Consider the following 15,996-nt stretch of genomic DNA (forward strand, 5'->3'; position numbering starts at 1 on the left):
GCTATCGTGTTATATCCTAGCCTTGCACCATTTTCTATACCCCGTGTCCTCTGCACCTTCCTCGGTTTCCTCCACTCGCACTGTTTCCTTAGCCACAGATTGTTTGTTTGTTCATGTACCTTGTTCAGTGTTTCCCCGTCTGTTGTGCCTGCGTGTGGTCTGCGTTGCGTCTTGTTCCGTGTTCCCTGTTCTTCCCTATTACCTCCCCAGCTCCTACCTCCCGATCCAGCCCGTCCTTCGCCAGCCTCCCAGTCCCCAGCCCAGCTCCGCCACCGACACCGGAGGTGTTCCATTCAGCGCCAGCCAGATTCCGGATCTCCCCTCAACACCCCACAGCCCTGCTCCAAATCTGCCTGGTTCCTGCCACAGTCCGTTCAGCGCCACGCCAAGCCGGACTCCGGACCTCTGCACCTACCCTCTCTGTTCCTGTCCCAAGTCTGCCCTGATTCCTACCGTCTCTGTCTGTACTCCAATAAACCCCTTGTATATATCTACTGCTGCCTCTGAGTCCTGCGTTTGGGTCCAGTCCGAGACCGGTTCCTAACAGTTACCTTACTTTGTGTGAACCTTTAAAGGTATTAAAATTTAGGTTAGCTCGCCATGTCAGTTTCTGAATGGCACATCCCAGAAATGTCATTATGGTATTAAATCATAATTAGGATGTAGGTGTGAATGGTTTGTATTAAAAATGATTAATCTAGTTCTAGTTATATTTTCAGAATTGAGCCAAATAGGAAAACTGTTTCCTATACAGGCAAGAGATAGCCAGAGGCTTGAGCCTGGCTGACCTAGCTGAAAATGCTAGTCCTCATTATGTGCTCTTTTGTGTGGATGCTTTGACAGTTTGTTCCAGGTAGCTGCATCACAGAGATTGACCCTGTAGTGTTCAGCCATTTGGAGGAAGTGGCTCTTCGCCTGAATGTTTCACTCCATAATTCAGATTACGCCAGATCAATTGGATGCCCTTCTCACAAACTGCCTGAGGAAGCACTGGAGAGTTATTTATTAGTTGGTTTGTCTGTTCATCATGTTGCAGTACAATTAACAATGAATCCCTTGCATGTCCATGAGATCTCAACAGGATGCTTAGCAGGGTGAACTACACTAGATCATTTAAACGTAATACACTTACGCGAAGCAAGTTTTATTCATCTATGCCTCAGTGGTGTTTCTCCCATCTCATTAGTAATGCATTAATTGGTGTTGTTCTGAGTGCCCCACAGCATATCCTCAAAGCTCTTGCCTGTTTAACATGTGATGCCAGGAAAGGAATTGGGGTGCTGTCCATCAGGGGGTAGCATCGGCCCTACAGAGAGGTATTGCTGCAGCTGTGGCCCATCACCTAACCATGGGCTCTATAAGAGGCCTAGCTTCCAGGCCTAGGGGTGGGTGCTTTTAGATGGTGTTTGGGAGCGTGGCTATGGACAGTACGGTGGGTTGGTGCCAGTTTTGTTTGGAGCAGCTAAAGGTGCATATAATGAGCCTGTGCTCTATATAGGACAGTGAGGACTCTCCTTGTGTTCCTGCTATATAATGATCCTGTGCTCTATACAGCAGTGAGGAGTGTCATTGTGCTCCTGCTATATAATGACCCTGTGCAACCTCTACTTTCTGCCTAGCAAGATGAGTAAAGCCAACTGCTGTAGAATTTAAATGTTCTGAAATCCAAACTTTAGCTTTGGATTGGAACCACAGAAGAGTGACAAAACTAAGTGATGTAACATTGCACCTAAACAGCAGTTTGCATGTTGATCAGATTGACCCTCTTCCCGAAGATGTACACACATACCCTATCGCCCAATAGTTGATTTACCAACAGTAATAATATCTGATTTTATGCTCAATATCTTCAGAAACACCACAACCCTGTAGCACATGCAGGTGTGTAATGTGAAGAAGTACAACTCATCTTCACCACAAGGTCAGCATGAGAAAGAGAGTGGGGTATAAGTTAGAGCTGCCGCGGTATTGATTTTTTTCCTTACTGCAAAAATTAGCAAAGCCATTCAAACCGTTGCGGTAACCGCCATAAAAAAATTTCAAGTACATTTCTGGAATGGCTGTTTCCGAGAAATAGGTTCTGCCCGGCAGTTCATACTGCTTGTCGAAGAACTGAAGCATAGCTCGGAATGATGGCTTCCCTACAGTCTGGAAGGGCACCATCTCCACAACCAAACACTTTGTTACAGTTGTTGTAAGTGCTCACCACTTGTTGCTTTCCCGGTTGTATTTAGGCACTCTGGCAAATGCCTAACTCCTAACTGACGTAGTGCCGAGCCAGTACCTCCCGAGGTAGATGGGGTGCCTTTCATTGCATCGTATAACGGACGATGAGTGGTCCTAAGATGCGATGCTAGATTTGTCCTGTTTCCTCGCATGACGTTGATTTTCTTGCTGCAAATGCGGCACACTGACTCATCCAAATTCTTTGGCTTTCCATCTTCATCGGGCTCAAAGCCAAAATGTTCCCAAACAGGAGAAGTAACGTTGGGTTTCGCTACAAGATCCATGTTTTTAGCCTAATTTGAAACTAAAACTTTCCATAGCCAACAGTTCCAAAGGACGTTCTGGGTGACACATTCTCTGATTAGAATGTTAACTGCACAACTGTGAGTGTAAACTTTTGAACACATGGCGTGAAGAAAATAGGCTACACAATTATAATTATAATTATTTTAAAAACTGCATTGCATTTATTTCAGATCACAACTTTACAAGTAAAAATTGGAACATAAACAATTGGCCTAAAAAAAACAGGAAAAAAACAAAACCCAGCGGAGAAGCGGTGATCAGCTTGACTCTGCGGTGGACGTGACGTGATTGCGTTACCGCGGTAATGCAGTAACCGCGGCAGCTCTAGTTTGCCGGCCACTGACCTGTGTTCAAAGCCTCTCTAACTACTCTGAGAACACTGTGCTCTAGCTGCGCTTCTCGCAGGTCTTCTCGGGTGAACTGTTCTAGCTGACCCAAATTGAGATGAGTTGCAACATTGACCTTCTCAGGGCGATATTTTACTTCAAAATCGTATGTGGCTAGGGCAGGAAGCCACCTATGCCCTGTAGCATTAAGTTTCCCCGTCGTCAACATGTGATTGTGTTACCGCGGTAATGCAGTAACCACGGTAGCTCTAGTGTAAGTATGAATTTCATTAGAGTGCAGAGCATGTAGTGAATAATGGGGATGGATGAAGACTGCAATATATGACAGAAGTGAATCCAGAAGTCGGTGGAAACCTGGCAAATGAAACTCAATACAGCTCAATGTAAAGTTCTACATGTGGGAAATAAAAACATCAGGCTAGATTACTTTATGGTAAATGGACTGCATTTATATAGCGCTTTTATCCAAAGCACTTTACAATTGATGCCTCTCATTTGCCAGAGCAGTTAGGGGTTAGGTGTCTTGCTCAAGGACACTTCGACACGCCCAGGGCGGGGTTTGAACCGGCAACCCTCCGACTGCCAGACAATCTCTCTTACCTCCTGAGCCATGTCGCCCCAACTTCGGGAAGAACGACTTTGGAATGTGCTCAATTTTGGGAGTAATAGTTGATCAAAACCTTTCAGGTTCTAGGCACTGTGCTGTTGCAGTAAAAAAGCCAACAGGATGCTGGGATAGTAATGAGTATAAATCAAGGCTCCAGAGTGCGACCATTTTGGGTGCACATGCGACCAAAAATCTGTCAAGTGCGACTAAACATTTTCATTGGTCGCACCGGTGCACCTGACATTTAGCAGGTCTGTCTCTGTGTGTGTGTAGCGTTATTTTTTCCCCCACCCGCATTCTGTGAAGACCCGCCCCTACTCTGCCTCTGATTGGCTCTGACCCTGATATTCTTCTTCGCTGAATGCGGGTGGGGAAAAAAATAAGGCATGTGTGTATTAGTGATGTGCGGATCGCAGTTATATCCGCGGGCACCACGGTTAATCTGCGGATCGGGCGGGCCGAGTCATAAAAATTAACATTCTGATTAATAGCGGATGGGTTACGGGTGGGTGAAATAATACATCATTAATGAGGAAAATATTAATTACATTCTCTAAAATGTGAACATATTTTAAGCTTCATTTTTTGTCAGGCGTGCATTAGCAGACTAGACTCTCGTTGCGCCAATTGCGGCGTCCATTTGTCTTAAGCAGCAATGGAGGCAAAAAAGATCCGAGAGAAAATTAAAAAAAGGAAGGGCAGAAAAGTTCAGTGTGGGAGCGATTTAGTGAATGACGAGTCAGGTGCAGGGTATGTCATATGCAACAGCTGCGAAATAATGAGAAATAGCAGTAATGTGTGATCGGGTGCAGGTCTCTAAATTGGAGAAAATAGTTTGTTCGGGTGGGTGGCGGGTGGATGATTGCGTACATGCGGATTCGGATGACGTCAGAGCCGATCCGCGCATTACTAGTGTGTATGTGTGAAACCGCGCCCTGTACTCCTCCGGGAGCAGCGCACACTTTTATTTGAGTTTCATTTATTTATTTGAGTTTGTCAAGCACTTTAAACATCAGCACTTTTTAAGTTTCTTTTTTAAACAATTGAGGTTATTGCTATTTCTTGTTTGTGCTGTGATTTAAATAAAGAAAAAAACATTTATCTGCACCTTTATTCCTGTTTACAATCATTTACATAATGTGTTAAGAAATTACCAATGTGTATGGGAACTGACAAAAAAGGTAACACTTAAAATGTATTATTACGGCGCCAAAAGGCGCGGTGAAAAATTTTGGGTCTAACTAAATTATGTGCTGCTGCACCTAAATGAAAAAGTTAGGCGCACCAGTGCATCCAATGTAAAAAGTTAGTCTGGAGCCCTATAAATCCAAGGAAGTTATACTTATTTTATACAATACCTTTGTCAGACCACACTTACAGAATTGTGTGCAGTTCTGGGGACTGTACTACAAGAAAGATATAAAGGATCTGGAAAAGGTAGAAAGGAGGGAAACCAAACTGGTTCCTGGTGTGAAAGATAAAGGTTTTGAGGAAAGACTTAAGATGCTTAACTTCTTCAAGCTTAGTAAAAGTAGACTCAGGGTTATTTGATTGAGTCTTTTAAATTCATAAAGGGGATCAACAAAGTGAACTACAAGAGATTCTTCAGGTTCAGCTCTGTTAGTATGACGAGGGGGCATAAAAGGAAATTAGCAAAAGGTAAATTCCATACCGACGTTAGGAAGTATTTTTTCGCACAGAGAGTAGTCACTGTGTAGAATAGCTTGGCGCATAAACTCTGGGGGTTGTCAAGACCGGGCTTGGTATGATGATGGACACCATCTAGTTTGTAGGTAAACCAAGCACTAGTGGTAGGTAGGAAAATGGCGAGCAAGTTAGGCTGAATGGCCTATTCTCGTCATTATGTTATGTTATGTTATGTTATGTTATTTTTGTTATGTTATGATAGACGTGAAACATATTACCGTACTGAAGTGGTCAACATTTTACAAAGTCAATCATGCATTCAGCATTCAGTCATCACCTGTGACCTGATACTACAGACTCCACTGAAACCCTATGTTATAGTCAGGAACCACAAACCTGGCAACCCTATATTTCACTGCACAGATCCAGAATCACTCATTCTATTTAGTTAAGGTCACACAGTACACAGCACTACTCACCCCAGTGTCTGTAGTTTACAGTCTGGACTCATCAGTCCAGCACAGAGCAGCTTCACTCCTGAATCTCCCAGGTTATTGTAGCTGAGGTCCAGTCTCTGTAGTTTACAGTTTGGACTCATCAGTCCAGCACAGAGCAGCTTCACTCCTGAATCTCCCAGGTTATTGTAGCTGAGGTCCAGATCTCTCAGGGGTGAGTTTGATGACTGAAGAGCAGAGGCCACAATTTCATAGGACATCTCTGTGAGGTCACACCTGTTCAGTCTGCAAAAGAGAGTTGGTATATTATTGTATTTTTAAACAGCGCAATATCCTGTAAAATCTGATATGTGCAATGTAACAGTAATCGCATTGAGTGATGAAGAGTGATATTGAGGATTTAAAGTTACTGATGCTCTGAGGAAAATTACTTTGCTACAATCTCCAACTGCAGCACTTTGGGCCTGAGAATTAGACGTCCTGTTGGACAGAACTGTGACAGTTCTACAGATGAAATTCTTACCCAAATGGCCCCCTTTCTTCTGACATTTGGCACAAATACAACCAAAAGTAAATATGCAAGAAATAACACAAGTCTTTCAGGGTGGATAGTGAGTTAGGCTCTGCTTCTTTACTTTTGCTGGTAACTGTGAGAAACTTCCCACAGCATTGCAAGCCAATACACAGCAAAAGCCAGATTCACTTTAGAAACAAGAATGCAAAAAAGTGATCTGTTCACATATAACCAGGTACTGTAGTGCAGTCTGTCTGTTTTGCTGAGGTTATATATAACCATGTAGTGCAGTGCATCTGTTCTGCTGGTGTTACATATAACCAGGTAGTGAAACCAAAGCTATGTAGGAACTGTTAATGATGCCTTTGAGTTCATTTTGTTGGAATAGTGATACATTAAATGGTGCTGTCCAAGGAGACACCATTTAGCTTTTTCCAGGCTTTAGGAAACTTCAGAATCCTTGTACAGGCCAGACTTTAGCCTGAGATAAGCCACAGAATTACCTCAAAAACAGGCACTTTAACAGTCCCCTGAGAAGACCTCACCCTGACACCCATTATATCCTACAATTCCTCTACCTTCCTGTTTTCACTCTGTCTACAGGCACTATTGGATTCTGGGTCAGCCTACACCAGAATAAAGCAGAGACCAGGGTGGCACTACTGGCCTTGTAACATGGTGCATTTACTGCCTGACCTAATCTCACAATACAGTAACACAAACATTTCATTCATAACCACACTTGCCTCTCCCAATCAAACCCAGCATTACATTAATCATAATGTTGAAAAAATATCTCATCTTCTTGAACAATATAAGAGGGGTACAGACTGAGCAGGCTCTCTCTGGTCATCTCCCACTCACAAATTATCTATGCATGGACTAGGGATAAAAGGGGGATTCTTCCCCCCTTTTGAAAAACATGGATTTGATTCAATCAACATTTGTCCTTAACTGACTGACATTTAAAAGGAGGGATTCTTTTTTCTACACAAACACAGTTCGAACTACTTCACCAAACTGAGTTAGATAAGAATAAGTGTAACACTTGTGTTTACTTGTCCAAGTCAAAGTTAAGGACAAATGTTAGTTCAATAAAGACCATAGGGGTGTTTGTATGGCTAATCTGCAAAAAATCAGACCTTGTTATTCTACTAATAATGCGGCTGACCAAACTCAGCTAAAAATTGGATTAATTAATATCAGATCACTAGCCCCTAAGGCAACTCTTGTAAATGAATGAATTACTGAACACCAAGTTGAAATCTTACGTGTAACTGAAACTTGGCTTAAAACTGTATATTGCCTTAAATGAATCCACCCCTCCTGGCTACAGCTATACTCACGTTCCCCGTCTGACGGGTCGTGGCGGTGGTGGTGCTGCTGTATATCATTCTAATCTTTTTGCTACTTTGAAATCTGGCTTCAAATGTAACTATTTTGAAATGCTTGTTCTCAGTTTTGCACATCCTAACAAAAAAGCTGTCAGTTTTATCCTTGCAATTGTATACAGGCCACCAGGGCCATACCGAGACTTTTTACTTGAGTTTGCTGATTTCCTTTCCAGCCTGGTTGTTAATTCAGATAAAGTAGTAATTGTAGGGGACTTCAATATTCACATGGGTAGTGAAAGTGATCGTGTCAGATCAGCACTTTTGTCTATCACTGAATCTATTGGCTTCGATCAACATATACATCAGTCCACACATTCTCATAACCATACTCTTGATCTGGTCTTAACTTATGATACAGAAATAGCAAATATAGCAGTTATGCCTAAAAACCCTGTGCTATCAGATTATTACCATTATTGAACTACTTTCCAACTTTCACAAGTCTGTCATGTGTCACCAGATCCTTCATTCTACCTTAACTGTAAGCTTTCCTCCAGGTCTGCAAATGCTTTTATTAATGAGCTCCCAGGCTCATTTGTGCACTGTGGGGATTTTCTTGGCTCCCACCCAAACACATACAAAAATGCAAGCATTAGCTCAATTGATCAGCTGACAGACAACACAAATTACATACTTTCCAGAACCCTGGATACTCTCGCACCTCTTAAGAAGAGGAAAGTCCGCTATAAGAAATTAGCACCCTGGTACAATGACCATACTCCTGCTCTCAAACAAGCTTCATGCCAACTCGAGCACAAATGGCGTTCTACTAAATTGCAGGTATTCCTTCAGGACTGAAAAGACAGTCTACTAACTTATAAACATGCCCTCTCCACAGCACGTTCCTCATACTTCTCTACTTTAATAGATAATTAATTAATTAATTAATAGAAACAATCCTAGGCACCTGTTTAACACTGTTGCCAGACTGACCAAGAATCAACTTGATCCATGTGCCTCAATATCATTCAGTAGCAATGACTTCATGAATTTCTTTGATGACAAAATTATAAAAATCAGGGGCAAGATTCAAAGTTCTCCTACCACCCCTCATATAGGGTCTGCCCTTCCATCCGCTCAACGCATTGATGCAGAATCTTCAGAAGAATCTTCAGAAAGACGGGCGGCCTACCTGAACTCTTTTGCTCCAACAGATCTCATGGAGTTTAATGCCATAGTTAATTCCTCAATCTTCTACTTGTCTTCTAGACCCTATCCCTAAGAAGCTTTTCAAGGAGCTATTACCAGTGATTGGAACACCAATGTTACATATTGTCAATGTGTCTTTAGCATCTGGACACATACCACAGACTCTTAAACTTGCAGCCATCAAACCCCTTCTTAAGAAGCCAAACTTGGATGTGAATGACCTTTCTAACTATAGGTCTATCTCGAACCTCCCGTTCCTTTCTAAAATACTAGAAAAGGCCATTTCAAAACAACTTGGTTCATTTTTGCACTCCAATCACACATTGGAAGTTTTTCAGTCTGGTTTTAGACCCTCTCACAGCACTGAAACAGCCCTGGTCAAAGTACTCAATGACCTACTCCTCGCTTCCGACCATGGCTGCATCTCTGTACCTGCGCTTTTAGACTTAAGTGCAGTATTTGACACATTTGATCACCTCATCCTTCTGGATAGACTTGAAAATCTTGCAGGCCTCCTTGGATGGACACTCTCTTGGTTCAGGGTTGCTTTTTATCACTTGAGAAACATCTCAAAAATTCGGAAAATACTGTCCTTACATGATGCAGAAAAGCTAGCTCATGCTTTTGATACTTCAAGATTACATTGCATTACTGCAATGCTCTTTTGTCTGGATGTGCAAATTCCTCTCTGAAAGGGCTCCAGCTAATTCAAAATGCAGCAGCTCGTATTCTCACTAGAACAAGGAGATTCGAGCACATCAGCCCAGTGTTAGCATCGCTTCACTGGTTGCCAGTTAAATTCCGAATAGACTATAAGATACTACTTCTTACCTTTAAAGCCTTACATGGGCTTGCCCCTTTGTACTTAAATGATTTACTTCTTCCTTATATTCCCTCACGAACACTCTGTTCGCAAGGTGCAGGCCTCCTTGTTATTCCTACAATATCTAAAAGTACCATAGGTGGTAGAGCCTTCTCCTATCGTGCTCCCCTCCTGTGGAACAAGTTGCCTGCCCATGTTCAGGGCGCAGACACTATCACCTTATTTAAAGCTAGGCTCAAAACATTTTTAGTCTGTTATATTTGAGGGGCAGGAGTGGGTGGTGGGCATAGCTATAGAGTCTCTGGTAGACTGAGTGGTTAGTGCTGTCACTGGATCATCATTGGTAGTGCTGTGTTAAGCTGAACCGGTCATGGTCTGGTGATGACTGTCTCAAGCCTGTCCTCATGGCTGCGTTGGCCCCTGCCTCTGCTTTCCTTAGCTATGCTGCCATAGCCTTATTCTGCCGGGGTTTTCCTTATCGCACGTGGGCACCTCTGTGTCTTCTGCTATGGTTGCTAATATACAATTTGAACCCCCTAACAATGTGCTTTTTTCTCATCTTCCTCAGCTCTGTGCACCTGTCCGGAGCTCTAGCCCAAGTGTTCTGAGCACCCCCTCTGACCCAGAGCTCCAGCCCTAGACCAGATAGACCAGCTGGGCACCCCCACCTCCTGCCACTGTTGATTTTCCATAACAAACCGGTGCCTGCCCACGGCAGATGGGTTCCCCCTCTGAGTCCGGTTCTGCTCAAGGTTTCTTCCTGTTATTAGTCAGGGAGTTTTTCCTTGCGACTGTTGCCCTAGGCTTACTCTTTAGGGGCTGGTTCTCTGTAAAGCTGCTTAGTGACAAAGCTCCTTTGTTAAAATACAAATTACAAAAAAATTGAAATAAAGTGTTGGCCTGTAAAGCAAAAGTGAGCCTTTGATCTTGTGTCATTTGCCTTGCTTCTCAGCTCTGCCGTGGTGTTTTCTGATCACAGTCTTGGATCTCTGGTCTTGATTCTTTAGCTGCTTATTTTACCATCCTGGGTCACAGGGGGCAGACAAGCTGTGGTTCTGCGGTCCCTTTCATTCATTTTTTTCACAATTATATTATTTATTTTCCATGTCTGTCTAATTTTGTGTAAAGGAAGTGTAGCTTGTATTTTTTTATTTGATGGGGAATATGTTCATATTAATACTGTAACATACTATACCCTCTCTTCATTTAAATCTGCGAGTTGTATGTTTGGACCATTATTGATCCATCACATTGGTTTGCCTAACAAGGAATTCATGATGTATTTAATAACTGGTATCTTTAATGATAATATGTAAATTAAATCTAATAAAATACATTTTACATGTTGGATAAGTGAGTTTTTACATTTGATGCTACTTCTGTATTCATTAAATGAGGGCACAATCTGTTAAAATAGCTTGACTCAAAAATCATAATTCTCACTTGCCTGACAATTTTATTGTATTCTATTTTCACTTTAACTATGAAGTGTTTATAAAAACATGCTGTCATTATCTACTTTAATAATTACATAATACTCACATGGCCTTTCTGCAGTTCCTGACTACTGGTAGCAGTCTCTGATAACCTGCTCCTGACGTGTTGTAGGTCTTCAAGTCAAACTCATCCAGGATCTCCTCTGTCATCAGTAAGATAAAGGCCAGAGCTGAACATTGATGTGGTTCCAGTCTTGCATTAGAGAGTTTTCCTGATCTCTGGAACTTCTTCATTTGTTCCACTGGAGTGTTTTCATTCAGTTCATTGAGACAGTGGAACAGATTGATGGTCCTTTCTGCTGAAGATTCTTCTTTGATCTTCTTCCTAATGTACTGGACTGTTTTCCTAATGCTCTTTGAACTGCTCTCTGTCTGTGAGTCTGGCACTGGTGATCTGCTTCCTGTCTGTGGGTCTGGTACAGGTGATCTGCTTCCTGTCTGTGTCTGAGGGTCTGGTACAGGTGATCTGCCTCCTGTTTGCATCAGCAGTGTTCCTAAGAGAGTCTGAATGGAGTCCAGAGAGAGGCCTAGAAGGAATCGGAGGAAAAGGTCCAGGTGTCCATTCTTACTCGCTAAGGCCTGATCCACTGCGTTCCTGTGTAACTCAGTCAGCTGCACTCTGTCACTGCAAGGTTTTGATTCTTCTGCTCTGAGTACATTTCTGTTCTCATTCACACATGAATGAAACACAAACAAGGCAGCCATATACTCCTGAATGCTCAGATGCACAAAGCAGTAGACCTTCTCCTGATCCAACCCACACTCCTCTTTAAAGATCTCTGTGCACACCCCAGAGTACACTGAAGCTTCACTGACATCAATGCCACTCTCTCTCAGGTCCTCTTCATAGAATATCACATTGCCCCTTTTCAGCTGTAGTAAAGCCAGCTGCCCCAGTTTCAGGATGATTTCTGTATTTGATGCTGACATTTTCTTTGGGGTTGTCTCATTGGTGCCATGATACTTCTCATTCTTCACATTAGTCTGAATGAGCAGGAAGTGTGTGTACATTTCAGTCAGAGTTTTGGGCATTTTTCTATTGCCTACTTTACCCAACATTGTCTCCAGTACAGTGGCAGAAATCCAGCAGAAGACTGGTATGTGACACATGATGTAGAGACTCCTGGATGACTTTATGTGTGAGATAATTTTGCTGGCCTTTTTCTCATCTCTGATTCTCTTCCTGAAGTACTCCTCCTTCTGTGGGTCATTGAATCCTCGTACCTCTGTCACCTGGTGGACGCACTCAGGAGGGATCTGATTGGCTGCTGCTGGTCGGGAGGTGATCCAGAGGAGAGCAGAGGGAAGCAGATTCCCCTTAATGAGGTTGGCCAGCAGCACATCCACTGATGATGACTCTGTTATATCACAGCAAATCTCATTGCTTTGGAAATCTAGAGGAAGTCGACACTCATCCAGACCATCAAAGATGAACACAACTTTGACTTCATCATCTTCAAAACTTTTGGTCTCTTTCAGTTGTGGAAAGTATTGCTGCAGAAGTTCCATAAGACTAAATTCTCTCTCCTTTTTCAGATTCAGATCTCGGAAAGGAAGAGTGAAGATGAAATCAATGTCCTGATTGGCTTTTCCTTCTGCCCAGTCCAGAATGAACTTCTGCACAGAGACGGTTTTCCCAATGCCAGCGATGCCCTTTGTAAACACAGTTCTGATGGGTCTCTCTTGTCCAGGTAAAGGCTTAAAGATGTCATTGCAGAGGATTGCAGTCTCCTGTGTGGTGTGTCTCTTGGATGCTGTATCAATCTGTCTGACCTCGTGTTCATCATTGATCCCCCCACATCCCCCCTTTGTGATGTAGAGCTCTGTATAGATCTCATTGAGGAGGGTTGGGTTGCCCTGCTTTGCTGAACCTTCAAATATGTGTTCAAACTTCTTCTTCAGAGCAGTTTTCAATGCCTGCTGGGCTCTTTCTATGGATGTATCTGAAGAGAGGAAACATGAGAAACAATGTTTAAAATAACAGAACAGATAATAAAAAATACATATGCAGTCAATTTTCACAATGGTTTACACACCTCTAATTACACACTTCTCACAGTGTGCTCTACACACAAAATGAAAACATCAAACAATGAAAAAGGATTCAATTCCTTTATCGCATTCAATTTCTTAATTTTTCATAATATGATGTGGTAAATATGGTCTTCATGGGTCATGTAGTAATTTAATCATCTTATAATTTTTATGCTCAGTGCTCATTAATCCTGGATAAAACTCAGACCAGATCTGAATCTCTTTCAGAGACATTTAATCTCATGTGCATTTGCTTGCCCCATAATCACTGCTGGATGCAATATTTTAATTTAAACACCTTTGTGTACATGTAGTGTGTGATGTTTTCTATATGCAAGACTGTTGATGTAAAACACTGTTATGAAAGTGTAGATGCTATAAATCAACAAAACATTACAAAACATTGTACTATGTTATATTTGATTGCTAAGCTCATTTCAGCATTCAAAAGGACACACAGTAGCAATGAGTGAAAACTCTTACTGTGCTGCGCATCTCTCTCCAGTGAGTCAGTGAGATCCTTCTGCTTCACAGGGCTGCTGGTCAGCTGTATTAGTGTGAAATAAACACATGAAGAGGTGTGCTGTCTCAGTGTGAAATAAACACATGAAGAGGTGTGCTGTATCAGTGAGAAATAAACACACAATGAGGTGTGCTGTACCAGTGTGAAATAAACACATGAAGAGGTGTGCTGTATCAGTGTGAAATAAACACACAACGAGGTGTGCTGTACCAGTGTGAAATAAACACATGAAGTGGTGTGCTGTATGAGAGCCATTGAAAAAATCAGATTCTTGCAATATGTCTCATGTTTTCTCTTATAGGAAGGCCAGAACGGGGACAGATACTTTTAAACAGAATACATGCAGAAGGTCCAAAGCCTCAAGTTTGAAGTGCACCTTTTATCCCTGATTAATGCACAGTAAAATGTCCAGTTAATGTCCAGTGTTAATTCAACTCTTAACAGATAACATTTGGTCCCACATTGCAGAGTGGGATGAAACATTATCTGTTAAGAGTTGAGAGTTGAATTAACACTGGACATTTTATTGTGTGGTTTTGTAGAGACACTACTTGTGATAAATCAAGAGTTCCCATAGAATAAATCAGTTTCTCAGTGCAATACATTTGGAAAATTCGGACTATAAACTGCATGCTTCAAACACTCTGTTTGGAGTCTTACTCTGCCATTGTGTTTGGGTCCTAAAAAATAATTTGCATCTTTCTGTGAGCCCAGGAGGGCCAGGTAGCACTCTACAAAATTAAAAAACCTGATTACATATTCAATCTTATCAATTAAAGGCTACTAATTCATTATTTGTCATGCGATCATATTCAAAGGAAATGCAGTGTACAGTACAAGACAATCACACAAGCAAATATTAAAATAGAAAAAAATATAATACCTGTTTTGAGAACAGTTTCTCTGAACTCCTCTCTACAATATGGTTGGACACCTGTGAGCAGTGGATCCTGTGAACAAATCATGAGACAAAGTTTACAGTTAAACTCATCCTCTTACTGCAGCTCTAACTCACAGCACATGGAGACAGAGCTTCCAGTTAAACTCATCCTCTTACTGCAGCTCTAACTCACAGCACATGGAGACAGAGCTTCCAGTTAAACTCATCCTCATACTGCAGCTCTAACTCACAGCACATGGAGGCAGAGCTTCCAGTTAAACTCATCCTCTTACTGCAGTTCTAACTCACAGCACATGGAGGCAGAGCTTCCAGTTAAACTCATCCTCTTACTGCAGTTCTAACTCACAGCACATGGAGACAGAGCTTCCAGTTAAACTCATCCTCTTACTACAGCTCTAACTCAGAGCACATGGAGGCAGAGCTTCCAGTTAAACTCATCCTCTTACTGCAGTTCTAACTCACAGCACATGGAGACAGAGCTTCCAGTTAAACTCATCCTCTTACTGCAGCTCTAACTCATAGCACATGGAGACAGAGCTTCCATGCACTTACACACTCATACATGCTGTATCAGTGTGAAATAAACACATGAATAGTTTTGCTGTATCAGTGTGAAATAAACACATGAAGAGGTGTGCTGTATCAGTGTGAAATAAACACATGAAGTGGTGTGCTGTATCAGTGTGAAATAAACACATGAAGAGGTGTGCTGTATCAGTGTGAAATAAACACATGAAGTGGTGTGCTGTATCACTGTGTGAAATAAACACATGAAGAGGTGTGCTGTATCAGTATGAAATAAACACATGGAGAGGTGTGCTGTATCAGTGTGAAATAAACACATGAAGAGGTGTGCTGTCTCAGAGCCATTGAAACAATCAGATTCTTGCAATATATCTCATGTGTTCTCTTATAGGAAGGCCAGAACGGGGACAGATACTTTTAAACAGAATACATGCAGAAGGTCCAAAGCCTTAAGTCTGAAGTGCACCTTTTATCCCTGATTAATGCACAGTAAAATGTCCAGTTAATGTCCAGTGTTAATTCAACTCTTAACAGATAACATTTGGTCCCACATTTTTCATCCTCTAACTGCAGCTCTAACTCACAGCACATGGAGAGAGAGCTTCCAGTTAAAATCATCCACATATTGCAGGTATAATTCAATACGAACGTGTTTCATTACCTTTGATCACCTCTGAACCCTTTTCTGAAGTTGATTGGAAGATCAATTGAACAGTCACTCTTCATAGACAGACAGCTGGGTACAGGTGACTCTGCCCTCTCTACCCGAACCCTGTGAAAAAAACATAGAGACAGAGCTTAAAGTTAAATTCATCCTCTTACTGCAGCTCTAACTCACAGCACATGGAGGCAGAGCTTCCGGTTAAACTCGTCCTCTTACTGCAGGTCAAACTCACAGCACAGGGAGAGAGAGAGCTTCCAGTTAAAATCATCCTCTTATTGCAGGTATAATTCAATATGAACGTGTTTCATTACCTTTGATCACCTCTGAACTCTTTTCTGAAGTTGATTGGAAGATCAATTGAACAGTCACTCTTCATAGACAGACA

General features: G+C 42.0%; 1 protein-coding gene across 13 annotated transcripts in view; it reads right to left on the reverse strand.

Annotated features, from left to right (window-relative positions):
• Window positions 1-5,276: 5,276 nt before the first annotated feature.
• LOC135245714 (NACHT, LRR and PYD domains-containing protein 3-like) overlaps window positions 5,277-15,996 on the reverse strand; it is a 126,879-nt gene continuing 116,159 nt past the window's right edge. For 3 of the 13 annotated variants that reach the window (XM_064318983.1, XM_064318980.1, XM_064318981.1), the window contains one exon: window positions 5,437-5,873. In XM_064318983.1, coding sequence (XP_064175053.1) covers window positions 5,609-5,873 — 265 coding nt within the window. In that variant the 3' untranslated portion in view covers window positions 5,437-5,608. Of the gene's footprint in view, window positions 5,874-11,010; window positions 12,908-13,481; window positions 13,546-14,404; window positions 14,472-15,996 lie in introns of all 13 variants that reach the window. The other 10 variants (XM_064318986.1, XM_064318990.1, XM_064318989.1 and 7 more) reach the window with 10 other exon arrangements.

The sequence above is a fragment of the Anguilla rostrata genome, chromosome 19 (genome assembly GCF_018555375.3).
Source record: "Anguilla rostrata isolate EN2019 chromosome 19, ASM1855537v3, whole genome shotgun sequence".
In the NCBI taxonomy this organism is placed as follows: Eukaryota; Metazoa; Chordata; class Actinopteri; order Anguilliformes; family Anguillidae; genus Anguilla; species Anguilla rostrata.